The 27384-nt window shown below is 53.0% G+C and overlaps 17 protein-coding genes across 17 annotated transcripts; 5 read left to right on the plus strand and 12 right to left on the minus strand.

Annotated features, from left to right (window-relative positions):
* Positions 1 to 288: 288 nt before the first annotated feature.
* On the minus strand, positions 289 to 1795 carry GNI_072930 (putative N-acetylglucosamine-1-phosphate transferase; the record flags this gene model as incomplete). Its single annotated transcript, XM_011132070.1, has 3 exons — positions 289 to 1336; positions 1377 to 1548; positions 1705 to 1795. 3 exons carry the CDS (start codon positions 1793 to 1795, stop codon positions 289 to 291), a joined length of 1311 nt encoding a protein of 436 aa, XP_011130372.1.
* A 971-nt stretch (positions 1796 to 2766) lies between these two features.
* On the minus strand, positions 2767 to 3108 carry GNI_072940 (hypothetical protein; the record flags this gene model as incomplete). The annotated part of the gene is made up of 2 exons (XM_011132071.1): positions 2767 to 2899; positions 2999 to 3108. The coding sequence occupies 2 exons, from the start codon at positions 3106 to 3108 to the stop codon at positions 2767 to 2769; spliced, it is 243 nt and encodes an 80-aa protein (XP_011130373.1).
* A 142-nt stretch (positions 3109 to 3250) lies between these two features.
* Positions 3251 to 5384, minus strand: GNI_072950 (Rad17 cell cycle checkpoint protein; the record flags this gene model as incomplete). Its single annotated transcript, XM_011132072.1, has 2 exons — positions 3251 to 4635; positions 4751 to 5384. The coding sequence occupies 2 exons, from the start codon at positions 5382 to 5384 to the stop codon at positions 3251 to 3253; spliced, it is 2019 nt and encodes a 672-aa protein (XP_011130374.1).
* Positions 5385 to 5861: 477 nt separating this feature from the next.
* Positions 5862 to 6933, plus strand: GNI_072960 (putative transmembrane protein; the record flags this gene model as incomplete). The annotated part of the gene is made up of 2 exons (XM_011132073.1): positions 5862 to 5939; positions 6043 to 6933. 2 exons carry the CDS (start codon positions 5862 to 5864, stop codon positions 6931 to 6933), a joined length of 969 nt encoding a protein of 322 aa, XP_011130375.1.
* Positions 6934 to 7997: 1064 nt separating this feature from the next.
* On the minus strand, positions 7998 to 9026 carry GNI_072970 (hypothetical protein; the record flags this gene model as incomplete). The annotated part of the gene is made up of 2 exons (XM_011132074.1): positions 7998 to 8741; positions 8871 to 9026. The coding sequence occupies 2 exons, from the start codon at positions 9024 to 9026 to the stop codon at positions 7998 to 8000; spliced, it is 900 nt and encodes a 299-aa protein (XP_011130376.1).
* Positions 9027 to 9157: 131 nt separating this feature from the next.
* Positions 9158 to 9837, minus strand: GNI_072980 (putative small GTP-binding protein SAR1; the record flags this gene model as incomplete). The annotated part of the gene is made up of 2 exons (XM_011132075.1): positions 9158 to 9400; positions 9511 to 9837. 2 exons carry the CDS (start codon positions 9835 to 9837, stop codon positions 9158 to 9160), a joined length of 570 nt encoding a protein of 189 aa, XP_011130377.1.
* A 25-nt stretch (positions 9838 to 9862) lies between these two features.
* GNI_072990 (V-type proton ATPase subunit F) lies at positions 9863 to 10485 on the plus strand (the record flags this gene model as incomplete). Its single annotated transcript, XM_011132076.1, has 2 exons — positions 9863 to 10001; positions 10247 to 10485. 2 exons carry the CDS (start codon positions 9863 to 9865, stop codon positions 10483 to 10485), a joined length of 378 nt encoding a protein of 125 aa, XP_011130378.1.
* Positions 10486 to 10728: 243 nt separating this feature from the next.
* GNI_073000 (WD domain, G-beta repeat protein) lies at positions 10729 to 12566 on the minus strand (the record flags this gene model as incomplete). The annotated part of the gene is made up of 3 exons (XM_011132077.1): positions 10729 to 11910; positions 12136 to 12293; positions 12410 to 12566. The coding sequence occupies 3 exons, from the start codon at positions 12564 to 12566 to the stop codon at positions 10729 to 10731; spliced, it is 1497 nt and encodes a 498-aa protein (XP_011130379.1).
* Positions 12567 to 12832: 266 nt separating this feature from the next.
* On the plus strand, positions 12833 to 13615 carry GNI_073010 (putative ribosomal protein L7; the record flags this gene model as incomplete). The annotated part of the gene is made up of 1 exon (XM_011132078.1): positions 12833 to 13615. The coding sequence occupies one exon, from the start codon at positions 12833 to 12835 to the stop codon at positions 13613 to 13615; it is 783 nt and encodes a 260-aa protein (XP_011130380.1).
* A 213-nt stretch (positions 13616 to 13828) lies between these two features.
* GNI_073020 (hypothetical protein) lies at positions 13829 to 14083 on the plus strand (the record flags this gene model as incomplete). Its single annotated transcript, XM_011132079.1, has 1 exon — positions 13829 to 14083. The coding sequence occupies one exon, from the start codon at positions 13829 to 13831 to the stop codon at positions 14081 to 14083; it is 255 nt and encodes an 84-aa protein (XP_011130381.1).
* Positions 14084 to 14193: 110 nt separating this feature from the next.
* On the minus strand, positions 14194 to 16089 carry GNI_073030 (hypothetical protein; the record flags this gene model as incomplete). The annotated part of the gene is made up of 1 exon (XM_011132080.1): positions 14194 to 16089. The coding sequence occupies one exon, from the start codon at positions 16087 to 16089 to the stop codon at positions 14194 to 14196; it is 1896 nt and encodes a 631-aa protein (XP_011130382.1).
* Positions 16090 to 16289: 200 nt separating this feature from the next.
* On the minus strand, positions 16290 to 18446 carry GNI_073040 (putative DNA-directed RNA polymerase; the record flags this gene model as incomplete). The annotated part of the gene is made up of 1 exon (XM_011132081.1): positions 16290 to 18446. The coding sequence occupies one exon, from the start codon at positions 18444 to 18446 to the stop codon at positions 16290 to 16292; it is 2157 nt and encodes a 718-aa protein (XP_011130383.1).
* A 317-nt stretch (positions 18447 to 18763) lies between these two features.
* GNI_073050 (hypothetical protein) lies at positions 18764 to 20362 on the minus strand (the record flags this gene model as incomplete). The annotated part of the gene is made up of 1 exon (XM_011132082.1): positions 18764 to 20362. The coding sequence occupies one exon, from the start codon at positions 20360 to 20362 to the stop codon at positions 18764 to 18766; it is 1599 nt and encodes a 532-aa protein (XP_011130384.1).
* A 716-nt stretch (positions 20363 to 21078) lies between these two features.
* GNI_073060 (hypothetical protein) lies at positions 21079 to 22719 on the minus strand (the record flags this gene model as incomplete). Its single annotated transcript, XM_011132083.1, has 1 exon — positions 21079 to 22719. One exon carries the CDS (start codon positions 22717 to 22719, stop codon positions 21079 to 21081), a length of 1641 nt encoding a protein of 546 aa, XP_011130385.1.
* A 792-nt stretch (positions 22720 to 23511) lies between these two features.
* GNI_073070 (hypothetical protein) lies at positions 23512 to 25291 on the minus strand (the record flags this gene model as incomplete). Its single annotated transcript, XM_011132084.1, has 2 exons — positions 23512 to 24410; positions 24628 to 25291. The coding sequence occupies 2 exons, from the start codon at positions 25289 to 25291 to the stop codon at positions 23512 to 23514; spliced, it is 1563 nt and encodes a 520-aa protein (XP_011130386.1).
* Positions 25292 to 26061: 770 nt separating this feature from the next.
* Positions 26062 to 26727, plus strand: GNI_073080 (hypothetical protein; the record flags this gene model as incomplete). The annotated part of the gene is made up of 1 exon (XM_011132085.1): positions 26062 to 26727. The coding sequence occupies one exon, from the start codon at positions 26062 to 26064 to the stop codon at positions 26725 to 26727; it is 666 nt and encodes a 221-aa protein (XP_011130387.1).
* Positions 26728 to 26894: 167 nt separating this feature from the next.
* On the minus strand, positions 26895 to 27369 carry GNI_073090 (RNA polymerase Rpb4; the record flags this gene model as incomplete). Its single annotated transcript, XM_011132086.1, has 2 exons — positions 26895 to 27187; positions 27237 to 27369. 2 exons carry the CDS (start codon positions 27367 to 27369, stop codon positions 26895 to 26897), a joined length of 426 nt encoding a protein of 141 aa, XP_011130388.1.
* Between the last annotated feature and the right edge of the window lie 15 nt (positions 27370 to 27384).

Consider the following 27384-nt stretch of genomic DNA (forward strand, 5'->3'; position numbering starts at 1 on the left):
TTACACTATACCGGTTACACTATATCGGTTACACTATACCGGTTACATTTTTTTTCAAGAGCGGATCATGCTGTTTCGACACTGACCATACTAGTCCAATCAGGCCACAACATTTTCTCCGTCAAAACCATACACTGTATGTTCCGGTCGGCAAGACATACTATATCAGTATACCGTTTGATTGTGTCGATTTGTTGTCTGGTAATAAATTTCACAGTCGCCATCATGCGGGGGGGTGGAAAGGGGGGGGAGGAGGGGGTTTGTTCGGCAAGTTTTGCCTTTGTCGGATTATTGGAAGATGACATTGTATACTGGTGAGTATCTGATTGCCAGTCCAACAATTCCGGAAGCAACTTGTAATGCAAGAAGTACGAACACGAGTCTCTTCTCGGTCATGTCACCGAAGACTTCTAGAACGAGGTTGATGAGTGTCCAGTTTTTAGATGACGTTAATTTCTTAGTATCAGGGTCATATGTGGGTATCCGATGTCTTGGGCATGGGACTAACTTTAGTAGCTGCGGTAGGGAAATGGCGAAGTTGAATATTTGCGGTATCGAAAAGAGAAGCAGAGTTTTCGCAAAGTGTCCCATGATAGCGCATGCAGCCAAATGAATTCCTGCTAGCATAGTAAATGTATCGCCAACAAACACTCGAGATGGGTAACGGTTGTAATACAGTAGCCCTGTTGTAACGTACATGAAGAGAATGGCGTAGATCAGTGAGACGGCATGTGAGGAGGCCTGGTCCTGTGGTCCTGTGAAACACTCGATGACATTATGAACTAAGATGAAGAGGTTACATATTAGTGCCTGACCAGCCTCTAAACCATTGATGCCGGCATAAATATTTATCGCGTTCGAGTAGAACGCAGACAGGTTGATCATATACACGTAGTACAGAAGCCCCAGCTCAATCTCATAGTAACCCGGAGAACCCGGAGAACCCGGAGAACCCGGAGAACCGGGAGAACCCGGAGAACCGGGAGAACCGGAAAAGCCGAGAGAGGTAATATTGTCCCCAGAAACAAGACGGTCCCTGAGCCACCAAGGCAACAGAATCCGCGGTAGCCGAATGTGTGTCGGACCAGTGTAGGTCACAATTAGCGGAATTGCCGCCACGTACGGTAACCAGATCTTGTAGCGCCATCGTAGATCTAATACATCGTCCACAAACCCCAAAAAGGTAGTAAATATAATAGTCAACGCACCACACATGTAGTCGTCAACGCGCAATACCTTCTCCACACCCCAGTTCATGGCGACACGCAAGTAGCCGTAAAAGGACAAGACTCCAATAAAGTATGCAAACGCCGTCACTACTCCGAGACTCTCAGGACTACAACGGTAACATTCCAACACACTATTGACATACTTACATTCGCTTCATCTTGGTCGCTTTCACAACCTCGGGATCAGATGACCCACTTCGTATGGTATCAATTTGCTCCTTCGGATGCTTGTTCAAATCCACACCCCAAAACCCCTTCGCCATCAACAACTCACCTGCCGACGGTATATACAACACACTAGCCCAGTACAGCGTCATGCCTAATCACAACAACATCACCCACCCGCAGTGTGTGGATACCGAACAGGGATACATTAGCAGCATGGGCATAGGCACCACCAGGAGTGTAAGTTGTGTCTCGAGTCGGGGGCATGGGGGAAGGGGGGGGGAGGGGGGTATGGGCGGTGGATGTTTACCGATGGCACTTGCGACTAGGAGGTGTGTATGGATGGCTGAGTTCCACAGGACGGTCGTGATGAGGGTCTGGACGGCCAGCAAGAGGAGCATTAAAAATTCTTGGGTCTCGACGGACGTTCCTCTTCGCGGGACTTGGTACGGTTCCAGCGATGTTTTTCCTGGGTTGGCTCCCGGGCATCGATACGTTCGCGACTTATCGAACGATCGTCGCTAAGCGAACGGTCGCGGTTTCGCACCCCCGTGTGCGCATCGTCGTCGGCGTCCTCTCCCAGCACAGTCGTGGTGGCTGTGCTACAGCTTGAATCGCGGCCGGTCGCACGCGTACGTGTGCTAAAACGACGCAGCGGGTCCGATTGCAGGTACGACAAGATTATCCCAGCGTGCTGCCGTGTTTGCTGCCGGGCCTCCCCCACACTCCGGTCGCGACGGAGGGAACTGCCACTCCCCATCGGCATCGGCTGACGACCTACACGCCGAGGCAAAGCTCCCCCCGCCACCAAACTCCGTGGCATCTGCTGGTCAGACGTTGTCCTCATCGGCCGCACGTCTCGATCACTCTAAAACATGTTCGGTCTGCGTGTTCCAATGTATGCCTACGGGGTGTGTATGCCCAGGGGGTGTGTATGCTCAGGGGGTGTGTATGCTCAGGGGTACCTTTGATCTGGCAGGTTCGAAAACGTTCATGGCTTTTAAAAAATTTGAAGTGAGCATTGACTGCGGACTGGCTTGGGCACCCTGCCAATGATCCGCTCGAACAGACTCAGCTTACGACAGCCACTGATAGCCGCATCAAAATACCCCTTAGACTTACCATACAACCTCTTGCAAACCACCGGACCCAAGCACTGAACAACTAAGCCAAAGGAGGATATGAACAAAGGGGCTAAGATCAGCACTTACAGTTCTCCCTATATATATCACTGCTGTGTAGCAATGATGCCAAAGAGTCAACTAACTTGTCTACAGCCGCTGAAACAACAAGAAAGAGGTAACATAGTTGTGATCACACCAACCATCACACCAATCTCCTCGTGGTTGGTTGACGGTTGGTGTCCCAACCATCAGGAGGTCTCTGTCAACCTACTCTCGACAACCAAATCAAAGGTATTAAAATCTACCACTGCCTCTTCCGGCACGCTTTTCATTAAGTCATTGTAACGCTGAACTCGTTCGTGCTCAATACCATTTAGCCAACTGGATGGATGACTGTAGTCGGGATTGATGACGCGGGATTGATGACGCGGGATTGATGACGCGGGATTGATCAGGACAGGTGACGCGATAGGCGCTTACTAAGCTTTGTAGTCCGCTGCAAATTCGAAAGATTGGAAGTCGGGAACCGACGTCCAAACAACCCGTATGACGGAGATCCAACACAGCGTCAAAGACAAGCGAGGACACATTGTTTTTTCCACACACCCACACGCATGATGCTCAGATTAAACGATCAGAATAGGCGGCATTTAGATCGGGCCTTCCTCTCGTTCATCTTGTTCCTCTCGTTCATCTTGTTCCCATTCATCGTGTTCTTCCCAGTTGAATGTTTCATGTTAAATCTTCAATGTCGTCGCAGCAAAGAGTAAGGACGGGTGCTAGTGCTGGTTTGAATTCTAGGACGGACTGCTTTGCAGTGGTCGTCTTGGTGACGGCTGCGTTGGAGACGAACATTCCGTCCGGGTACATTCCGCCCGGGTACATTCGGTCCGGGTACATTCCGTCCGCCTTCATCTTGCTACGAGGCAGTGACTGCCTGGTAGCTGTGGCGGATGCATCCAGGTGGCGTTGATTAATGTTGGTGAATGCGTTGCTTAGGCCTCCGAACCGTCGCTGTGCAGCGCCCACGGGTTCAGTCATGAGCACACCGCCGGCCAGAGCTAGAACGTAACACCTTTCCGACAAGTCATCCCAAACACGGTTATACCACACGTCGACTTGAGCGAACGACTCGTACAACTTCGCACAGTCCTCCAAGGACGTGTAGAAGTGCGGCACTTGCGATACCATCAGGTCTAACAATACGCCGTACTGCTGATCGGGCAAGACACGCAGTGTCTCATTCGCCTCTTCCCACAAACTCCCTCGCCCAACTCTTAAAGACGGATCCACCGCCCCAACCAAGTGCCCAGATCTAACCGGATCTCTAGGCCGCCCGATATCTCTAGACCCACCTCCTAGCAGGTCCGAACCCTGCGGTTTACCTTCCAGCTCCGTCAGGAGCTTCAAGCCGGGGGTCCGCTTGAGATTCCATAAACACACCGCCCTCAACGGAACCGGCAAAATACCTGCCACTCCCCGGTGACGGCTCGTCCGGTCGAACAGGTCGTCGAGACCACCACCCAACTCCGGCGTCCCTTCCAACGGTGGCGTGATCCCTGATGGTATTGTTCGAAGGTCCTGTAGCACTTCCTCTAAGTATTCTTCAGCTTTAAGGTCGTTGAGTTCCACATACCAGGTGCCGAGTTTCCACGGGAAGACCGGAGCGGTGGAGAAGGATGTGTGCCACACGGCTAGGTGGGGGGGCACCCTTAGACAACGTCGATGCCGTAGAACGAGGCTGGCCTGTCGGTAACCCTCGACCATAGTCCGGTACTCTTCCTTTGTAACCAACCTCCGATCGGCCAACAGATCCGCCGGGATCCGCTTAGCCCGAATGAACTTAGCCACCAGGTGCGACGGATGGATCCACGAATCTGTCTTACCCTCCTCGCCCACAGAAAGGCCCTGCCCTTCACCGGCCGCCCTACGGAATAAGTGGTAGTCTAACTTCCGCAATACCTGTCGGATGTCGCCCTTATCCGTCTCCAAATATACCTTCTCCACATCCTCCTTACTCACCTGGTTATTGTATGTGTACTTGGCCACCCGCTGTACCATTTGCTGAGATGGTTCCGGGAATAATATCACGTCACATCCGATACCGCTACCGGTCACTAAAAGTGTTTGTGTGTGCCACGGATATAAGTGTTCCCGAAACAATGTCCCCTACCAGGGGAGGAGGGGGGGGGACCACCGGGGGGGGGGGGGGTGCTAGCCGGAGGGACGTACGTTGTGTCTGTATCCAGTTGGCATCGTTTGATTCGGAATTGCGTCCGAGAGTGACTAGAATGATGACAAATAACCTCTTGTCAGGCTGCAGCATTTCAAGGCCTTTGAGCAGGGCCTCCCGGTAGGTCCGGTGGCCGCCGGTGTGGATTTCAGTTGAGAGGCCGCGGAGCCAAAGTGCGACGCGGTGCTCCGAGCGACTGAGGACTTCGGCCGCTTTGACTCGGTATCGCGCGAGTGCCATCGCGATCCTGTCCACTGTGGAACCGGCGGAGGCGGAATCCGTCGATCCAAGGAGCCCGGTGGTCTCATCGAGCAGTTCGTGATAGGAGTTGTAGAGGTTCACTTCGACCACGGGAATGACCAACTCTTCGCACAAAAGTCGCACCGCCAAAGACTTGCCACAACCCGACGACCCCTTCACGACCAGCAGACGGAACTCGTCGCTCAAACGACAACGCTCTAAACTCTCCCGCACACGCTCCAAGACCGGCCGTCCATGCGCCAAGTCCTGCCACCGCTGCGGCGTTCGCGGACCGGCTACGACTGCCCGCCCACTCGACCGCTCCGCCTTCGCTTTCGACTTGGTCACAGACGTGGTCACCGACTTGATCCCCGACTTGGTCACAGACTCCATCCAGGGGGACGACCCGGCCTGCTGCGGCGCTTGATCAGATCTCGGGTCGATCTGGGGGTCGCCTCCGCCGAGGGATCTGGAGTCCGGGTCTGAGAGCGGCGACCCACGGGGCCGTGACCCACCGAGGCGTGACCCTGCGGACCGGAACTCTTTGGCCCTGGGGTCAGATCTATCTTGAACAAGATGCCGCGAGTCGGCGCCAGACTCCTGACCAATGAGTTGTTTGCTTTGCGCGGATTTGCTGCCAGGACCATGAGGGCGAGCACCGTCGTCCCGCACGCGGACAGGCGGGTGCAGGACGTTGAGGAATTCGGCAACGCCGCCACGCCTGCTCTGCTTTTGCACACCACCCTCCCCGAAGCCGTCTCCCTACAGGGAAGCTTTATTATGGAAGGTGGGGCCGCCCAGGGGCGTCCAACGTCGAGGCGAGGGTGGTTACTTCAAGAGGCCTTTTATTTGGACACATTTCCTTTTTAAATGCTGCATGCCGACAACCTAATACAAAGATATGAAACCGCTCAGTCCTCCGCGTTCCGCGAATATCGAACCTGGAAAGTAACAAACACCCAAGATGGTCAGCACACGTGTGTGCGTGTTTAAATGCGCAGCTATGAATGCGCAGCGATGAGTGCGCAGCTATGAGTAGCGGTGTCGGTAGGAGTCGAAGTGGGGCGAGGACGCGTTGGACGAGGTGGAGATCGAAGACGAAGACGTTTACCTGGAGTTGAGTTTGCCTTCGGTGTTTGCGAATCCGTTGATCCAGGTCCCGCCTCTAAAGGAGTTGCTGGAGACGGTATATAGCCGCGTCGCAGCGCACGCGATATCACTGGTCTCCGTGGTGACCTCGGTGGGCTACTATTACCGGCACCCGCGGCTGATCCCGGGAGCGCTAAAAGATCTCTTTGTGGTACTACTACCCATTCAATATACACCTCCCTCACTACCGCGGTTATGGCCCCCCACGCCGCGAGCAGGGCCGGTGACCGTGACGCCCCGGAGTCCGAGGACATGTCGGACTCCTCCGAGCAGCAGCCTTCAGCCTGGCAGCAGCCTTCAACCTGGGAGCAGCCTTCAGCCTGGGAGCAGCGGTGAGTCTGGCAATGTTTCGCCTTTGCTGATGCCAATGAGTTCGGCTGTTAGTTCGCTCTCACTGTTGCGGTCTCGGAGTCCTGCGACGGGTTCCGAGCTGGTGGTGGACCAGGACGACATTTTCGATGACGGCGATGAGGACGAAGGCGCGCCGCCCGACGGCGACGAGGAACCCTGCGACGGGTTATGTGGCGCCGCCGCGCGTGCTAGTAAGGCCGTTTCATTGGACAGAGTGGAGCTCGATGAAGGCCCCGCAAGTCTGTTCAAGTTTTTGCTGCGTTGGGGCTGGGCGCTATGTCGCTTCTCTGTCTTTGTTTTCGCCGGCCTCCTTGCGGCCAGCGTCAGCCTGGTAGTCGTGCTCGTAGCCTCCTGCGTCTGCTGCTTCCTTCCCAGCACCTGGTTCCGACTACCACCCAGACCACGGGCAAACGACCATTACTTACCCAACACGCCGACGTAAGCCACCTTCCGATATAAGTTCCACCTCCACCGGATGTAAGCCACCCCCAGCATGCCCCCAAGGTGCCGCAATACAGCATGCGACATTAATTGCTGCGTAGTAGTAGGTCTGTGTCGCTGAAGAGGATGAACTCCTTCGTAAGCGACTGGTTTGCGCCCAAGCCCTTATCCCGAATGGATTCTGCTGGACGCGCCTCCTCCCCGGACGCTGGAGACCTCACCGTGGCTTCCCTCTCGGACCGTCACGCGCGTATACCTGCCATGTCTTAGAAACGTGCGTCTAGGAGGCAGGTATACAGAGTGGCACGACCACGAGCTGGCTGCATGAAGAGGCTGGCTGAGCAGGCTGCCTCGAGAGTCGGCGGAGTGAAGAGAAAGAGAATGCAGCGCGAGCATGTCAGAAAACGCGGAACGGGACATGCCCGCGGAACAGGCCCGTGGAACAGGCCCGTGGAACAGGCCCGTGGAACAGGCCCGGGGAACAGACCCGCGGAAGCTTCCCCCACCACCGCCAAAATAAGCGGAATGACGCCTCCGGGTGAGACTATTTCGGACGAGACCCCTCCGGGCGGGACTGGGGGAGATTTATTAACAGAGCCTGGACTCCACCAAGCCTGGGACGTCGAGGTAGGGAGTGCCCCCAGGTTGTGGAAGTACACAACATATCAGCACAACCCACATCGCATAATGTTGACAGAACAAAGGGAATCGTTGACCGAGGGTGAGTGCCTTCCGACCGATCGGTTGAACGAAGGGAGGGTTGAACGAAGGGAGGGTTGAACGAAGGGTTGAATAAGAATCCAAGAAAGCCCCTCTCCCGGAACCAGGAAAAATGAAAGTCTCTCCTGTGGCACAAAAGAGCGCCCATTGCGAGGCCCGTCCATGAGGCCCGTTTGCAAAAAATGCAGATTGCAAAAGTGCCGATTGCGAAGGTGAGTGAGGCTGCCAGAGCAGCGAGATGGAAGTTTGTTGGAGAACTCCGGCGCCGGCCTAGGTTTTCAGGGGAACTGAACGACGGCGCGCGTGTGTCGCACACACGTGTGTGTGTCATACAAACATTGCGAATTATGAGCGTTTATGTTTCTTGCCGGGTGATTTCTTAACGGATCTTTTGCCTTTCGATTTTTTAGCGCGAGTCTTATTCCGGTCGGGGTGGGTTGGGGGTTTGTCGTTGACGAAATTAACAACGTCATGAAGATAGCTACCTTTACTGGCAAGGGATTGTTTCTTTTTAAGCTCATTATATTCTTTCTGATCTTTCCGGTCGAGCATGCTATAATTGTCTAGAGCATATGTCTCTTTCGTTTGGTAGTTGGCCAAGGCCTTCCGTGTTCTGTTATCTAGGTCATCTGTGCCATCATCAATAATGCGTGGCATGCTTGTGTACTGCTCCGTAAGCGCTTTAACAAACTCCGATCGTTTTAGACGCTCTCGATCCTTTTGTTGCTTTTCCAACTCTATGTCTTCGTCCACTCCCAGTTGGGTCGCAAAATGACGGGGTGCTTTATATAAACCAGAATCGTTGTTCTCGTCGTCTTCCTCAAAATTATCCAGTCGGGGCTGCGCCCCTGGGACTCGTCCCTTGCTGTCATCTCGAACAAAAGCTTCCGGATGAATCTCCGACTTTAGGTTATTCTTCACCTTGTTATACACGCTCAGAAACTCTTGGTACATGAATACCAATTCTCGCGCGTCTTTCACAACTTCCGACAAAGGATCTTCAAAGCCCAGACGACTAAGCAAAAATTGCACCGAAGAATGTAAAGATTCAGCCGTCAAACGCACATCCGCTACCACGATATCATCCGTCTATAAAATTAACCACTCAAACATTAAAATTAACCACTCAAACATTAAAAGGTAACCACTCAAACATTAAAGGTAACCACTCAAACATTAAAGGTAACCACTCAAACATTATAGGTATGTGTGTGTTACGATTTCGCATTCAGCCAACCCTTTTACGATACTGGCATAGTTGGCCAACCACGCAGTCAACGCAGTATGCACACCTTCTAAAATCAGGGGTACTTTGTTCGTGATTTCAGCTTGACATTCCTTTATCCCTGCTAGACACTGCGGAGGAAAATCCATTATTTAAAAAACCCTACTTGTCGGCCACCTAGTAGGTGGTGTACGTATCCTAGTAGGTGTCACCTAGAAGTACATGGTAGGTCCCTCGTCAATCCAAAGCGCCTGGTCAATCCAAAGTGATAGAAATTCACTCAGATGAATTGAGCTACCCACTGCAGGGCTTCTGCATATCCCATGCGCTCCACCACGGAGCACATGAATACTTCCACCGGCCGAACGTTCAGGTTGTCCTTCTTCTCTTTGCCATACGTGACGTGCTCCATCAATCCGAGGGAGTGGCGAAGCTCGGCTTCAGACGTGGCTCCCGGCTTGTCGATCTTGTTGCCCAGAATGCAAAACGGCGTCTTGCCCAGTTCCATCGTGTTCAGGAGCATCTGCAATGGCCAGGTCAGTGTGTTCGACGGGCGGGACAGCGGTGGGTGGTGACTCAGACCAAGGGTGGCACTAACTTAGGCCCACGGGGTGCAGGGGTGTGTATGGTTACGTCGAGTTCTTCTTTGGCCTCGTTGAAACGGGACCGGTCAGAGGCGTCGACCATAAAGATGATAGCATCCACAGAGGCGAAGTAATCCTTCCAGATGCGTCGGGCGGTTTCGTGTCCTCCAAGGTCGAAAGTCTGAAACTTGACCCCGCCCATGATGAGTTCTTCGCTGTGCGGATGGACAGTGGGAACGTGTGCGGTCAGGCGGTCGTCCTTGAGTACGTGAAGCAGAGTGGTTTTGCCGGCATTGTCGAGACCGAGGAAGACCAATCGTGCGTTCTTGTGCGCCAGACCGAGCCAAGTCAACACGTTCCAGAACCAAGAAAACATATTTACTTCTAAAAAATTATTTTCGATGGCCCCGCGCTCAGTCTTCGCCAAGGACCTCAAGATCGGCGTCATCGGTGACGAAGATACCGTCGCCGGCTTCCTCCTCGCAGGCGTTGGTGATCGCGACCGCGACGGGAACACCAACTTCAAAATCTGCAACGCTAGTAAGCCGCCGTGGTCCAGAGGGACTGTGACTCGCCGGTTTGAACCAAATCTACCCCGACCCTGCATCTTGAACCAGATCTCCGGAGCCTGTGCCAGATCTGCCTCTCCATACCCGGCTGGCGTCTTACAGGAGTCTCCACCTCCTGCCTCCACCTCCTGTCTCCATTTCCTGTCTTACACCCCGAGTCTCCACCTCGTCTCTTCCTCCTGTCTGCTCTGTCCTTGCTAAGGCATTCGCTTGCAGAAACGCCGGTGGCTGAGATCGAGGAGATCTTCCACGCGTTGACGGAGAGGCAAGACATCGGCATGATTCTGATAAACCAGAACGTGGCCGACCGGATACGGCCGTTGATGGACACGTACACGGAAGTGATCCCGTCGATTTTGGAGATCCCAAGCAAAGAATGCCCCTACGACCCCACCAAAGACTCCGTTATGCAGCGCGTCAAGATGTTCTTCGGTGGCACACTGCCCGAAAACTAAGCTGACTCCCTACCACCTCTGTGCGTTGACCTCCTACCACCTCTGTGCGTTGACCCCGTGCCACCTCTGTACGTTGTCGAAGGAAGAGCGACTGAATTGAGTAAGTTTTTTTTGGAAGTTTTTGTCATATCGCATTCAGTGCTGTCGCGTTCAGGACCATTGCGCTCAAGGATCATTGCGCTCAAGGATCATTGCGCTCAAGGACCACCTGGTCCACACCGCCATGGGGGGCGGGGGGGTTAACTAGCCACCTCGTCTGGTTGGTTTATTTGTTGTTCGTGGGGGTTTGTTGTCGGTTCCGTCTGTTGGTGTCCAGACGCCGATACCGCGGTCTGCAGAGACGGTGACGAAGAAGGCTTGGCCGGTAGCTTGGTCAGTGGCGGTAGCCATGCCGCGAACGTCTCCATCGTGGGCCTCGAGGTGCCAGTCGGCAGTCATAGCGGCGAGGTCCATGGCAATAACCTTTCCATCTGAATGACCCGTGATGAGTCGCGGGCCGCGAGGTGTTTGTAGGTAGACTGCGCTAATCAGCAGCTTCGGTGTCGGCAGCCGTAGCCTCGCCTGCAGCTGCCCCTGTCGGTCGATACAGAGAGCCTCCCCGCCGCCGAAGATGGCCAGGTAGTACTGTTCCACAGCCAGGACGCTTAGACATATCGCTACCGCTGGGCTTCGCCCCCCCCCACCCCCTGGGCCCGGCCCGCCACCGGAGCGACCTTGATTGTGACCCTGGCCGCCGCCAGACCGGCCGCCGCCAGACTGGCCGCCGCCAGACTGGCCGCTGTATCGGTTTTGGCCCCCGCCAGACCGGCCGCTGTATCGGTTTTGGCCCCCGCCACTGGGGCCGCTGTATCGGTTTTGGCCGACTTCGCCTTGGCCGGGAATGGCGCCTTCCTCCTCCTCCTCTTGGTCTTCGCATTTATAGAGTGCGCCCCAAGCGTCGTTCTGTGCATCGTATGTCGCCACGAAGCCGACGCCACCGACGATGAAGAAGCAAGTGTCTTGGATTTGCACAACCCGAGTAACGGGAAACGGGGAAAGAACCTGGCGACCAAGGGCGAAGCCAGGATTGCCGGCGGCGTCTCGTGTAGGGTTAGAGAAGCGGATGGCGCCCTGCATGTCTCCGGTAACCAGCACATTTGCGATCGGTGCGCGTGTGAGCAACATTGTATTAACGTCACTCTGATGTCCGGCCACCTCGAACTCTAAATTCCCCTCACGCGCAAAACCTACCACACGTCCGCCACCCAACGCCACCACTAACAAATCCGTCTCCAACAACAAAGCCGTCGCCACAGCAGCTAACGGAGTCACAACCGTTCGCACTAACGTATACCGAGCCACTCCCGCTGTCGTACTTACCGCACCCACCGGAAACAACTCCGCCGCGCCCGCCACACTTGCCGACTCACTCTGCAACTCCCATCTCTACAAAACAACACATCACGCACACGCCTGCCGCAGTCGCACACACTTCCTGCCGCCGAACTTCACCAATGCACACTACGAATTGTTAGTCCACGGCAGGAACTGAAGTCGCCCGCCTAGATCGCATCGACGCAATGCTCGCAACGTGCCCTACGCGGCAACCTCCAGCTGCATACTCCGCAGTGCTACGCCATCCACAGTGCTATCTTGGGAGTGCCTGTTTACAATCAGTTTTCGGTCTCGTCCGGTGGTGAAAAGTTCGTAGCCGTTTGCAATGGGTCCGATAGCTAGCCAAATGATCGGCTGGGAGTGTGCTTCGGGCTTGGCTGCCACGGCCCGCAGCACGTGGGAGTATCGACATCGAGTGTCGAACCGACACGAAGCTGAAACACAAAGTATGTTCAAAGTATGCATTCAAAGTGTGCGTTCAAAGTGTGCGTTCAAAGTGTGCGGACAAAGTGTGCGGAGGCCCGCCATCCAAACGCGGTTGGTGGCGTACCTGTAGTTGTGTACTCGTTGCACGCTTTTGCACCGATTCCGCCAGCCCGAGGTTCAGCGGCACTCTTCTGCAAGGCCGCTACCTGCCTCAGTGCACTCGTAGCCCTGCTGCCTTCCTCCTTGTCCCGTTTCGTTATATGGTAGGGCCGCTGGCGCATATTTATTAAGAGGGGCAAAAATCCATCTCCGCCCTAAACCCCACTCCACCCTAAACCCCCCCCCACTCCCAAACACTTTCTGACGAACATTTTTAACGGGCTCTAGTTGGGGCTCTAGTTGGCTTGTGGAGCCCAGTAGTGAGTGCCGCGCAAGTGTAGTATTGTGAAGGTGAACGCGTTATTGATAATGTACCGTTTATTTGCCGTAGCTGCTTGGAAGGAGGACGCAGATTAGCCGGGGTAATATTTTATTTTATCCGGTGGACATGTTGAAGAGTGGTGAACCGTCGACGTCCAAGTCTGCCGTGGTCTTGCGGCGGCGAAAGGAGACCTTCATAGAGCGGTCTACGGCAGAGGACCGAGCTAAGTTGCGCAAAAAGAAGGTTCTCAAGCCGGAGTTGCCCAAGACGGCGAACGCGGTGGCAATGGACGCGCTACAGAGGATAAGGTCCAAACGACGGTTCAGTCAAGCTGCCAAACACAAGCGGTTGCCGAAACCTCTCAAGGGTAGCGGATGTGTTATGGTCATCCGAAGCTCAGATAAGTTGTTGCCATGTAAAGCTGTACGCAAGGAACTAAATCGCTTACGGATATCAAAACCGTTCAAGGCCACCGTGCTACCAAACACTCGCGATAACATCAATATGCTGAAGCAACTTGGCACTTTCGTCATCTACGGCGCCATCTCTGTGGAGACTCTTCGAAAATTACTGAGCACACGCGCCTCCCTCAAAATCAATAAGGTGAAAGAATCCAAGACTGAAGACGGCGAACCAACCACCGGTCAGGACAACAACGCTAGCGATGATACGGCCATAGTACCACTATCAACCAATATACTTGTGGAAGAGAACTTTGAGGAACAGGGCTTCCTCTGTATTGAAGATCTTGTCACGGAGTACGTTAACAACGGACCCCATGCTCTGGACGTAACCAATCGACTCGAACCGTTCCAGCTGGATAGACTTGCCAAACCGGACCATAAACTTATCACTCTGACATACGGCGAATGCGTCGACCTGGATCAGAGAGTGACCAACATTCTTTAGATCCATTAATTTGCCAACAGTAACCCCCCCCCCCTCTAGTGCAGAGATTCACCGTGGACTGTAGTTCCACACCGTGGACTGTAGTTCCACACCGTGGACTGACTGTGTTATGGTTTGTTCACAACCTTTCTGCCAAAAACCTGCTACCTTGTTTTGCCTTTTTCACTCTGGATCTCCGACGAGAGCCTGACGGGTTTTTTACGGAGAAAAAACATGGCTCGCACGTACGACGACGGTAAGAAGAAGCCCATAGTGATATATCCTGCAAGTATCGTGTGGGCCTCACCGAGTCCAAGATCCACAGACTCGCCCGCTACTACAGAAGCAGACGCCGTCTTCCTGCCACCTGGAAGTACACCGCTGCCAAGGCCTCTGCCATCGTCGCTTAAACCCGACTTTTTTCCACGCCGCAAAACTTCAACGAACTTCGAAGCTAAAGGGGGCCAAAGGGTCTTCTTCGCTGATTAGCCGAAACGTACACGTCATTGATCGAATAGCAACCCTGCATCTCCTGCTATATAGTTAATTAGCCGTGTCAGCCCCCAGCGTGTCGGCAGATCTCGGTGTGTAGGCACATGCTACCGTGATTCGACCCAGCGAAGAAATTCAATCACGTCATCTGGGTGGCAATACATCAACGGGTCGGCGTCTTGTACAATCGCTGTTGCCAACTGGGCTGGGGGAGATGTCTTGGTCTTTTTATCCATGTTCACCGTATCGGTGTCAGTCGTTTTCGCCACGGTATCAGAGAGGCCTGTTTTTTTCCTCTTGCCGCTTTTGATGGTCTGCTTCGCCGAGCCACTTTTGATCATTTTACCGCCGGTTCGATTCCGTGGTCGCATGCCGGTTTGTAGCTGAGTGTAGTACGAGTATTCCTGGAGGTATTCCTTCTTGTAATATTGTGTTGTGGGCATAAGCGCGGCGAATTCAGACAGTGATATTTTCTTCGTCAGACCGGAGACAAGTTGGATGAGGTAATTTAAGGGGTCATCATAGACCTTTCTTTTAAGATACTGCAAGTGAGTTTCGTGTTTGCGAAATAGGCATTCGAGCATGAGATCGGGTAAAGGTCTATAGGCGAGATCGTGTATACAGAATTTGGCAAGATCGTTAATTGATGAGCGGGCATATTGGAGGATACACCCGGCTACCCAGCCGAGTACAGGTGATGTAAAACGTCCCTTGTCCAATGCGGTAGCCACCTGTTCCAATACTGGTGCAGAAGCGATGCCGAATGCGTGGTGGACGTGCTTAACAATGACTGTACCCAATTCTACGTACGCTAAGCTGCAAGCCTCGAAGTCCGTCGATTGCATCGAACCTAATCGCATCCAGTCACGGTTTACCAGCGCCGTGAGCTTGTCTTGTACTCGTTTGTCTGTGAGCACTGGTGCTTTGTTCTTCCTGGCAAATTGAGTTAAATTACCCCTGGTATATCGGTACGCTCCTCCGTCGGTGGGAACAGCTTCCGTTAAGTGGGAATCGGTGGGAATAACTCCTGAGGTGGTTTTCGTGGCGTAAATTTCAGCCCTTTGATTGTTCATGTGTGAGGTGACCCAGGCTGTGGGTCTGATATATCTGACGTGCTCGTCCGAGGACGCGTCGAAGGATCTGAAAGATAGTAGCCAGGCTTTCTGCGTAACGCTTGAGGCCGTGGCCATGCGGGCGAAAGTACCAGCCGTCACTGACCCGACCAGTTCCGTTTCCAGACGCGTAAGCAGCTGTCTGGCTTGATCAGAGTATCGTTTATCCCCATATAGAATACGGGGCTTCTCCCGAAGACATTCCAACCTCCAACGAGACCGGGGTGGAACATATCCTAATTCCACGCATAATTTTGCTAAACGACTTATAGAAACTCCTGAACGCTGTAACAGACAACCCGTTATCCATACTTCGATTAAATGCAACGGCATACTACCAAACCAACTCGGCCAATGTACAGACGATACGAAACCAACCGGCCTTGACGCAAACGATGATAGTATCGCACCCAACTCTACGTATATCAATCGGCACTCTCGCAAATCCGCCTCCTCAATCCCCCGCAACCTAGTCCACTCTTCAGATGATAACACACCCTCAATCTTCGCTTCACTCACAGACACATAATCTGTATCTTTAACCCGAGAATAACTCGCCCTAGCACGACGACGAGTACCCACGTAAATAGACTCATTCTGGCAAACCACAGAACAAGACAAACCGTTCTTAAGCGCACCGTTCTCCACAACGGAACCGCTGTCCACAACGGAACCGTTCTCCACAACGGAACCGTTCTCCACAACGGAACCGTTCTCCACAACGGAACCGTTCTCCACAACGGAACCGTTCTCCACAACGGAACCGTTCTCCAGGAAATAGACGAACGACGCGTTCCAGGCACCCCCTTCCAATGACAATGCGCCGAGACATGGACTTACAAACAAGGCACAGCGAGAACGCACGCAAGACCCTGCACATACGGTCCGCATCCCGCCTTTTTTTTTTTTCCATCCGGATCATCCGGATGACTCACTCTCCCGGCCCTCATCGAGCGCGTGTGTTCAGGACACCAGCAGAAAGCGGTCCGACGACCATGCATTTGTCTATGCGTTCGTTGTCGCAAAAATATGATCATGACCGGCCCTGCCGTTCAGCAAGTCCCCGCCATCAGTGGGGTCGGTCAGTCGCACTACGTCAGCTCACCGGCGCGTTGCTTCTTGGGTGCCGGCGGATCCCAAGGGCCGAAATCATCGACGACCTGCGGACCCCAAGGGGAGAAATCATCAACGACCTGCGGGCCCCAAGGAGCGAGGCCACCTGGGGCCGGACCCCGGGGGGCCGGGTGGCCTGGGGCTGGACCCCGAGGGGCGAGGTCGCCTGAGGTTGCTGGACCCCAAGGGGCGTGGGAGGCCGGCGGACCAACAGGGGCGAGGCCGGAAGAGGCTGCTGGTCCCCAAGGGGCAAGGCCATCGGGGGCCAGCGGACCCCACGGGGCGAGGCCGTGAGAGGTCGGTGGTCCCCAAGGGGCGAGGTCGTGGGAAGCTGCGAGGCTGTGGGAAGCCGGTGGACCCCACGGGGCGAGGTCGTGGGAAGCCGGCGAACCAACAGGGACGGGATGGTGAGAGGCAGGTGGACCAGCAGGGACGAGGTCGTGGCGGGCCGGCGGCCTTTGAGGTGCGAGGTCAAGGGGGCTAACGTCGTCGAGGGCGTTGGATTTGCGGTCGATCAGACGTCTGGCAGCGGCAACGTGAGCCAAGTACTGCCTTTGCTGTTCTATGGTGGCGGTGGTGAGGTTCTGTAGTTGGGCGAAGGAGAGTTTGCGGTCTAGGCCTATGAGCATTTCTGTAAGCATTTGCTTAGGAAAGGTGCATGGTCTTTGTAGGTAGAGGGAGACAGGTTCAAATCTGTTTCTCAAACACAGTAGAGTTCTGCGGCGGTCAGTAGGTGGTTTGTACTTGAGTTGATCTGTACAGAACGTGATGAGGTCTTGAATGGAGGCTTTGACGTACTGTAGGATGCAGCCGGATACCCAGCTACGAATCAGTACGGACCGGCGTCGGTATCCCAGTGCTGTGGCAACCATTCTCAGTTGGCAGTCACTAACGGTTCCGAACGCCCCTTCTATATGCCTTTCGATGATTGATGCCAGTTCGAAGTAGTCCAAACTGCAGGCCTCCAAATCCTTCGCCTCAAATTCGCCGCTCAATTTCTCCACGTGGCAGGCGAACAGCTGGTTCATTTTCGTCAGTATTGAACATTCAGCACTCTCATCCCGAAAGGATCTCCCTGACAGGGCGTTCAACACTCCCGTCCCGAATGGTGTAAAGAAGCCCTCCGTCGGCTGATACACCTTCGTGCTGTCAGAACCAGTGGGCTTGATGTTAGAACCAGTGGGCTTGATGTTAGAACCAGTGGGCTTGATGTTAGAACCAGTGGGCTTGATGTTAGAACCAGTGGGCTTGATGTTAGAACCAGTGGGCTTGATGTTAGAACCAGTGGGCTTGATGTTAGAACCACGGGGGCTGGTGCTAGAAGAAAGGGGATTGGTGCCAGGACTCGAAATGTTTTTGCGGACGTGACAGTAGTTCTCAATGACAGCGGGTCTGGCGCAGGCCAGTTTCGCGAAGCTGGGTGCAGTTATCGTGACGGCCAGTTCTTCGGTGAAGGCGAGGAACCGCGGCCTGCCCTGCGGTAAAGGCTTTCTTTGTCGCACTTTTTTGTTCTTGACAACCTTTCGGGTACACTCCAGTAACCATAGCGGCTGGCCAGGCACGTGCTTTAAAATATCTAAACAGAAGTTCGAAAGTTTCCGTGTGCAAATTCCAGAACGATAGAGCAAGCAACCGGTAACCCAGTGTTGCAGAATAGTTGGTGCTACGGCACCCATGGACGTCTGAATTAATGTTTTAATCGCGTTCGATATGTCGCCGAACGCGTTCTTGATATACATAGAAATGATCGCAGCCAACTCGACATAAACAAGCTGGCATTCACTTAAATCCAATTCGGTTATCTGCTGCAACTTTCGCCACTCGTCCATGGATAACAAGCCATTCACCGCCGCACGAGCCGCGTACACATCCGCGAAAAGGCGCTTACCCAAGGCTAAGTCGTTCAACATGATGGAGCCATTCACGTAAACTCGCGAACCGTCTTCTTCGTGAGATGGTACGATTGGCGCATACAAGCGCCGTAGTGGCGACACCGACGCCTTCAATGACGACCGTGGGTCACCCGAACTGGTCTGAACCGAACTGGTCTGAACCGAACCGGTCTGAACCGAACCGGTCTGGAGTAACAGAGAAAACGGAGAGAGCTTTTTGGACGAGCAAGCGGCAGTCCTCATCAAGTTTTTTGCTTCCGGTTTAGCCCGGTTAAAAAAGTTCGTTGTCCCGTACACGTCGAGAGAGACCACAAACCACCGAGGTAGATACGAAAATGAATAGCACAGCCAACCACATGCGCACATACTATTTGTGTGTGCATAGACAAAACACGCGTCTGGAGAACGAAAAAGACTCCTGAGACGTTGGCCCAACGTGGTGTTGTTTGGCCAACGTCTGGCGTGCTTTTTCGCAGCCCGAAAATGCGACCAGGGCGGACGGTGCAAACAGGACCATACCAGCAGCCGCGTACGTGCTCGTTGTAACCGGGTTGCTCGCCTCACGAGGAGCAGGGCATTCTGGCTGGATGTTCGCACATTCCTGATTCAACCCAGTCCAGGAATTCGATCAGATCATTGGGATGGCAATACATGAATCCGCCTTCTTCCGTGGTCGAAGTCACATGTGCGTATGGCTTTCTTCTCTTGTAAGAAAGGCACCCTTCTTCAGTCTCCGTAGTCCGTTTGGCTTGCGTAGTTCGTTTCGCCTCTTTTGATGGTACGGTCGGTGGTTCAGAACTCGGTGGTTCAGAACTCGGGAGTGTCTGTTGGACTATATATCTGAGTAGCCGCTCTTTATCTGATGTTAATGCGATCCATTCAGGGATTGATACGATATCAGATAGGCCAGATAGTCGAGCAATCATGCTCGCGCAATACTCCTCATGCCTACCATCTTCTATAGTCCTGAAGGTTGTGTTCGATTTGAATCTAAGACATTCTAAAATCGGTCTTTCGGGCGGTTTATAACTGAGGTCACGAACACAGAATTGGATTAGATTGTAAATGGGTACTTTCGAATAGCGTAATATACACCCTGCGATCCACCCCCGAACTGGTAATGATCGACGTCCGTCATGCATCGCTGTGGCCACCTTTTGCAACATGGAAGAACATACACTTCCAAAGGCACCAAGTATATATTTCTCTATAATTGTCCCCAGCTCGAAATAGGCCAGAGTAGACTTCAACACATCCTCCCCCTTCAATCCATTCAGACTTGTCCAATCTCCATCAAGCAGATTGTCTAACTTTAGTTCCACGTCGTCTTGTGGGAACACTGATGTTTTTGGATCCTGAGATTTTGCATACCTTGAGAAGCTGGCTTGAGTGCGTCTATAAACTGTGTGTCGTGACATACTGTCGTCCTTAACTTTTGTCCATGACACAGACCTGATGGGTCTGTCTAGGAATAAACGGGGCGACGTTGACGGTAAGGTCGTAACATCTATAGAAGGAAAGAAACTTTTCTTGGTCGCTGGTGTTGATACTATCAGTTTTCCAAATCTTTCGGCACCAAGGGAGGACGTTGATAACCCTGCCATGATACGCATTAGTATTTCCCGAGCACCCGCTACCGATTTTCGGTTCCTGTAGTTCCGAGGCCGTGGTGTGGGTTTCAAACACTCCAGGATCACGTTTCTCACCACAGGCATATAGTGCAGCGTATCCACACAAAAGTTGACCAGCTTATCCGTCGGGACGTCGGAACGCTGTAGAAAGCAACCTGTCACCCAATTACTGTCGCAATGTCTCCACAACAGCTGCCCCTTTTGGCTCCCCGATAGCGTCACCTTCTGATTCCCCAGTATCGGACCTAGCCACGCCTTCGTCTCCAACGTCACATCTCCAAAGGGGTCAGACAGAAACATGGAGATGATGGCTCCAAGCTCCAAGTAAGCCAACTGACAATTCTCCAAGTCTTCTCTCGTTATACTCTTCACCCTTCTCCACTCCTCCATAGACAACAATTCGTGCAACTTTTTGTTTGCAACCGGGGCACTCTCCACCACACCCTCCGCCAAACTGGCCAAGGTACTGTAGCTACGAACATACACAGCTTCGGCTCGATGCGTATCCGAACATGGTTCGAAACCCATGGCCACCCCCCCCGCAAGACATGGACTGAAGCAATTCGAGCGTCCATAATTCAAACGAGGCAGCAAGCAAGGCATGAGACTCGGCAGAGTTCTTCTCGGAACTGAGCACGGAATCGTCTTCATGTCGTTCAGTACACACTTAATAACACACCGGGTAAAATTTGGCCCTCAAATCGTCTTTCAGAACCAAGCAAAAGACGACATCGAAACTTAACCACACTTGAAACATTGATCCACAAATTGTTTGGTGGACAAATTGTTTTAAACACCACACCCACACAGCATGGACAACACCACATACCACATGAACAACACCTCACGAACAAGTCACCTCAGCCACACAGAAGTTCAATGCAGACACCCGTCCATAATCAAACAGGAGCGCAACGATTTGACTATCGGTGGCATCTTATATTGTGCTTTAAATACCATTATATTGTGCTTTTAAAAATGCAACTTAATGTACTTGGTGTGTAATTGGCGAGTCAGTCGAGTTGGAATTGCTGCCGGCTCAATTAGTGTTGGCAAATTCACGAGTTCAAGGAGCTATGATAGCACACCTGATGTACATGGATGCACATCAGGTGTGGTATCAATTTGAAGCAGCGCAAACTGCTGAAGACATGGGTGTACGTAAATGTGCATGACCTTCCCTTAATGCCTATTCTTCGGGACCGTGTGGAACTGCGTGGCTTCGAACCTTCGTGCTCTGTTGCTTAAGAGGAGCATACTGCCTGAGGTGAACTTTCGTACATTCCTGATTCCACCCAGTTCAGAAATTCGATCATATCATTAGGGTGACAATACATCAATCCCGAAGCGCCTTCTACAGTTGACCTGGCCAGATCTACGGACGGCTTCTTTCTCTTACTCTTTTCAAGCTCATTTCTGTCTGTGGTCCGCTTCGTAGCCGTGATCAAGTTCGTGGATAAAGTCGGTACGGTTTGAGGTGGTGAGTCGCTCAGCTGGGGTGAGTAGTCGCTCAGCTGGGGTGAGTAGTCGCTCAGGTGGGGTGATGAATGGGTCTCGTGGGCGGCAACAGGGGCCAGGCGCTTTACAACATAGTTCAGGGCCCGTTGTTTATTTGTTATCAGAGCGACATATTCAGGAATTGAGATCTTCTCAGTCAGGGCAGATACACGAGCAGTTAGTTCTGTCAAGTAGTTACTTTCTTGTTTTAATCGTCTGGCTCTGTAGCGGTCCGTTTGGGATCTTAAACACTCTAGTAGAGGTCCTTTTGGCGGTTCGTAATTCAGGTCGAGCACGCAGAACCTAACTAGGGCGGAAATGGGCACTCTCGCATACTGTAATATGCATCCCGCAACCCAACCCCGAACCTGCACTGTACCGGACCCACGACACATGACACCTGACACCTGTCGTAGCGCTGGCAAACATACAGTTCCAAAGGCACCGTGTATATACTGCTCTGCAATGCTGCCCAGCTCAAAATAGGCCAAGCTACATGACTTTAAATCCTCAGGCCCCATTCCGTTCAGTTTAGTCAAATTCCCGCCCAGGAGGTTCCAGGTCTTTGCTTTCGCATCGCTTTCCGAAAGGAGCCTGGCTCTGGCCTTTCCACATTTAGTAAGGCGGAGTTCATCGCGTCGATAAATTATCGGGAGGGAGGTTTCATCCACCGGTTCCCCATTAGGCAGTAAGCGGGAGTCCAACGGGTCAAGAAAACCTTTTCTTGAAGACGCCGCTGCAGCCATTAGTTGACCGAACTCCACAACTGTGAAGGAGCCCGACAAACGTTGCGTGATTTCTAGCAATACTTTACCAGCATTAGCCACCGGCGCTCGTATCCTATAGTCGCGGAACCGCGGTCTTTTTTTCAAACACTCAAGAGTTACGTTCCTCACCACTGGCATGTAGTGCAGCGTGTGCACACAAAAGTTGACCAGCTTCCTCGTCGGGACGGTGGAGCGCTGTAGAAGACAGCCCGTTACCCAGTTACTATCGCAATGTCTCCAGGCTACTGCTCCCTTCTGGATCCCTAACATCGGACTCAGCCACGCCTTCGTCTCCAATGTCACATCTCCGAATGGATCGTCTAGAAACATCGAAATGATGGCTCCGAGCTCCAAGTAAGCCAGCTGACAATTCTCCAAGTCTTCTCTCGTTATACTCTTCACCCTTCTCCACTCCATCGCAGACAATAACTCGTGCAACATCTTATTTGCAACCGCGTCACTCTCTATCACACCATCCGCAAAACTCGTCAAGTCGCTATGCGTGTCAACATACACTAATTCCGTACGGACTTGATGCGTATCCGAATCAGGTTCGCTCCCCAAGGTAATTCCCCCCGCAAGCCACGGGCTCGTGCTTTCGCAATTCACATGAGGTAACATGCATGTCAATGGGGCAACAGCAGGCAGAGTTCTCCATGAAGTCAAGGATGCAGTCGTCTTCATATCTCCGGGGCTCAGTTAATAAACGGTCACAAAACCGAATAGAGATAGAGAACTAAACCCCCGATACGGAACATGGTTGCCATCGCTAGGCATCGAACTCGGGAGTAGGCGCCCGCGAAACGACCCACGTTTACGGAAACTATCTGTTTTCCAAGAGGACCTTGTGGGGAATCAGAGGGTATGGTCACCAACTCAACACGGTGGTTCAAACAGGAGAACGAATTTCGTTGCAGGCCTTTGTGGCAGTTTCTTACGGGGTCCATGATGGAGAGGGGCCACCATGAAGGTGTCAACCGCCTCGCGTTCTGGTCTCATTGGCTGGCAAAACTTTTCAGTTCCTTCTGAGACGGATACCGTGGTCGCTTGACTTTATTTGAAGCTGGATTGAAGGGCTCGTATTGAAGTCGCTGGTATTGAAGTCTAGAATGGATGATCCAGCGGTACGATGGCCATGTTCTGCTTGTGATAGAGTGGACTAGTTCTTGCGGTAGTAGCTATTTAGTCAACGATTCGACCGCTTCTGGAGGAACTTCTGCCATTCGAAGCTGAGGAGTGCCATGTGGTGGAACCTGTGAGTGAGTGTTCTGTAATTGATAAATCTGCATGATCGAATTTGACACCCCCAACCCAAATATTTCCCAAGAATTTATTCCGATATTGAGCACGTTTAAAAACGGCTTAATGAAAGCCACGGATAAGGGGCCAACCGAACGAGTGTTAAAGAGGGTGTTAGGGGGTGGAATGATTGTACATTCCTGATTCAACCCAGTGCAGGAATTCGATCAGATCATTGGGGTGGCAATACATCAATTCGTTTTCTTCCGTCGTCGAGGTCACCATGGCCGAAGCCACATGTGTGGATGACTTTTTTTTCCTCTTGCAAGATAGGTTTTCTTCTTCAACCTCTAGGGTTCGCTTCGCCTTTGGAATTCGTGTCCCCTTTGTACTTCTCGTGGCCTGTGATACGATGGGCACTTCAGTAGTGCTCGGCAGAGTGCAGTGTTTCAGACAGAAGTTTCTCCCGTCAGATTTAAGAGCGATATATTGAGGGATTGACAATCTCTTATTCAATGCTGACAAACGAGCAGTTAGATCGGTGTGGCTGCTCCATCGCTTTTGGTATTGTGCTTCGATTTGGCTGCCGATGCGTTTGAGCCAAGATTTAGTCGTAGCTTTCAGACACTCCAGACTCCAGCAGTACGGTGGTTCGTAATTCAGGTCATCGATGCAGAACTGGGCGAGAATGGGAATAGGCACCTTCGCGTGTTGTAGGATGCATCCCGCAATCCAGCCCCGAACTAACAGCGATCGTTCTCCAAGACGCATTGCTCGAGCCACTTGATCTAAAGCACGGAAACATACAGTTCCAAAGGCACCGTGTATATACTTTTCCACAATAGTGCCCAGCTCGTAATAGGCCAAGCTACATGTCTCTACATCCTCGTCGTCCATTTCGTTCAGTCGTGCCCAATCACTCTTGAGTAGCATGGATAATTTCATTGCCGCATCGTTCTCCGGAAATAAAGGAGCCTTACGGTCCGCCGCTTTGGCAAACGGCGTGAAGTAAGCACCGGTGCGCCTGTAAACTTTCAATAAAATAGTCCTGTGCGTCCACCCATGGCTGTGGCCTAAGAAGTTGCTTTAGGTATGAACGAGGCGCTGGACGCGGCTGCCGCTGACGATGACAAGAGAAGAAACGTTTTTTGTGTGTGCACGCGGAGAACACAAGCTTTCCAAACGCGTCGGCCGTGATGGAGGCCGACAAATCTGCTACGCGCCGTAGGAGTGCTTGCCTCGCTCCGCTCAGTGACGCCCCCCTCAACCACATTCGGTTCCTGTACTCACCGAGCCGGGCCATCGGCTTCGCAAACTCAGGGATTAGCTTGCTGGAAACAGCTGGCACATACCGCAGCGTGTCCACACAAAAGTTGACCAGCTTATCCGTCGGGACGGCGGAACGCTGCAGAAGACAGCCCGTTACCCAGTTACTATCGCAATGTCTCCAGGCTACCGCTCCCTTCTCCATCCCTAACATCGGACTTAGCCACGCCTTCGTCTCCAACGTCACATCTCCGAATGGGTCGTCTAGAAACATCGAGATGATGGCTCCAAGCTCCAAGTAAGCCAGCTGACAATTCTCCAAGTCTTTTCTCGTTATACTCTTCACCCTTCCCCACTCCTCCGCAGACAACAACTCGTGCAACTTTTTGTTTGCAACCGCGTCACTCTCTATCACACCCTCCGCGAAATTAGTCAAAGTACTACCTAGACCAGCATACACTCGACGTTCCCCGTTAGCTCGACGTTCCCCGTTAGCTCGACGCTCCCCGTTAGCTCGACGTTTCCCGTTAGCTCGACGTTCCCCGTCAAATTGATGCGTACTCGAAGCCAGAGGACACTCCCACGACAGCCCTCCCGCAAAACGCGGCTGCATACACGTCGCGCGATCATGAGGCAACAAGTAAGGTGCCAGACACGGCCGACTTCTCCTCGACAAAATAGTCTTCATCTGTTCCCTTCACCGATACTCGCTCAACAGATAAACGATCCCCTAAAAATACAGACCTGTTTCTGGATCTTAAAGTGAACCCAAAAACGTTTCACTAAACGCCAAGTTCCCTGGAGACGTACGCCAAGCAATTTCGCCGAGGAACCACCTGCCCGCTGACCGCGTTGCTGCCCCACCAATGCAAAGCAAATTTAGTCGGAGGTCATGTCAGTCGGAGGTCTTGCCAGTCACATGCTAGTCGGAGGTCATGCTAGTCACAGGCCATGCTAGCCACAGGCCATGCTAGCCACAGGCGATGCTAGCCACAGGTCATGGTAGTCGGAGATGAGAGTAGGCGAACTGAGAGCCAATCAAACTCAGGGCCGGTCAATTAAGAAATCTGAATTGAAACCAAGTCGGGGGCCGGGGTCAGAATGACTGCACTTGACGCTGCGGAGACCTGGTGGGGCTGCGAAAGTCTGGTGCCGGCCTCATGGGGTTGGCGGATCGCGCACTCGAAGGTAAAACTGATCAATTAAGAAGGTGAGGAGAGGATGCAGCGCTGCTCCGATAATGCAGCACAAGGATGACGCAACAGAGGGTGATGCACGCTGCAATAGGACGGGGTAATTACAGGGTAATAATTAACATCCCTGCAGGTTTGGCACATCGTCGACTCATGAGGTGAGCCCACTGAAGGCTGATGAGTCTGAGGTTCGAGGGCGTGGCCGGTTCGAAACTGTCGGTCTTGAAATTCCGGCGTGGAAAAAAATTTAAAAAAATTTCGAAGAATGGCACGTGGAGTTGTGAGCAAGAAGTCCTGCGCGTCCCTGGACATTGTCGCTTTGTTGGGTTCGGCTGTTGATGTGGCTTCGGCGGCCCCGGTGGCCCCTGCGGCGGACCCTGCTCTGGAGGCGTGTCTGGCTGAGGCTGAGGACTTTTTGATGAAGACACAGGTGAAGATGCAGGCGGCGGTGGAGGCGTACTTGGCCCCCCCTGAGAACACCAAGCTGAAGGAGTTGACGGAGTCAACTGGGAAGAAGATGGAGGATGCGGTGACGGCGCAGGGCGCGATCGACCTGGCGAACGAGGAGCAGATAGAGAAGCTACAGAAGGAGCTAGATAAGGCGCTGGAAGACAGCGCAGCCGTCATTCAGGAGGCTATCGAGAACCCCACTCGCGAAGACACAATCCGCCACGTTAACACTATCACCGCTCTTCCCTTCTATTTCAAACTTAGGGACGTTCAGGCTGTCGCATACAAGGTTGGCCAGCTCAAGCGCGGACAACAACAACCTTCCGCCGTCCCCGGCACGTCAGGCTCCGCTTCGGCCTCCGCTTCCGCCTCCGCCTCCGCTTCCGCTTCCGCCGAAGCCACCGCCACCGCTTCCGCTGCACCCAGCGCCCTCACCGCTTCCAAACCTGCTGCCACTGCGGAACCCACCACTACCGCCTAGAGGCACTTTTTTATAGTTAGTAGACACGAGTCTGAAAGTCTGGCCTAAAGCCCTGACCCCGCAATGTGACCCCCAACCTGTCACCCTCCTGTTATATTGGTCGGCATCTGGCCCTCTCATCTGTATCTCACGTTCGACCTCACACTCTGTCTTCCACCCTGTTCCTGTCAGGCGTCGCCCCGCAAACTGTTTTCGTTGTTGACAAGCGGATCGCCGACAAGGGCGTTGCCATCGTTGCCGAACGCGTCACTGATGAGAGCCAGCATCGTGTTCAAGTCGTCCTCGGTGTAGCGTTCGCTGCAACGGTCAATCACGGAATACAAGTGCACCACGGTGGTCGGCGCAATGTTGATTATCTGCATGACGTCGAACTGAGTTAACGAAGGAAACTGTTCAACCAGCCGATGCGCCATTTGTTCGCCATTCGCACACACGCCTTGGTACAGGCTCAGGTACCCGACTGCAGTCACAAACATGGTGGTCTAGGGATGGTACGTGGTCTGTCTCACTGTTGGCTTGGGTGGCGGCGACGGTCCGCAGCATGTTCTTGTCGTTAACCGAGGGGTCAAGGTGCTTGCTGTACGGACTCTGCTTGAGGAGTTGGAGGGTTTCCGCACACGTCAATAGTTGTGCGTTTTTCATTGAAAAAAATAGCAA

Source organism: Gregarina niphandrodes, assembly GCF_000223845.1.
Source record: "Gregarina niphandrodes unplaced genomic scaffold scaffold00012, whole genome shotgun sequence".
NCBI classification, from domain to species: Eukaryota; Apicomplexa; class Conoidasida; order Eugregarinorida; family Gregarinidae; genus Gregarina; species Gregarina niphandrodes.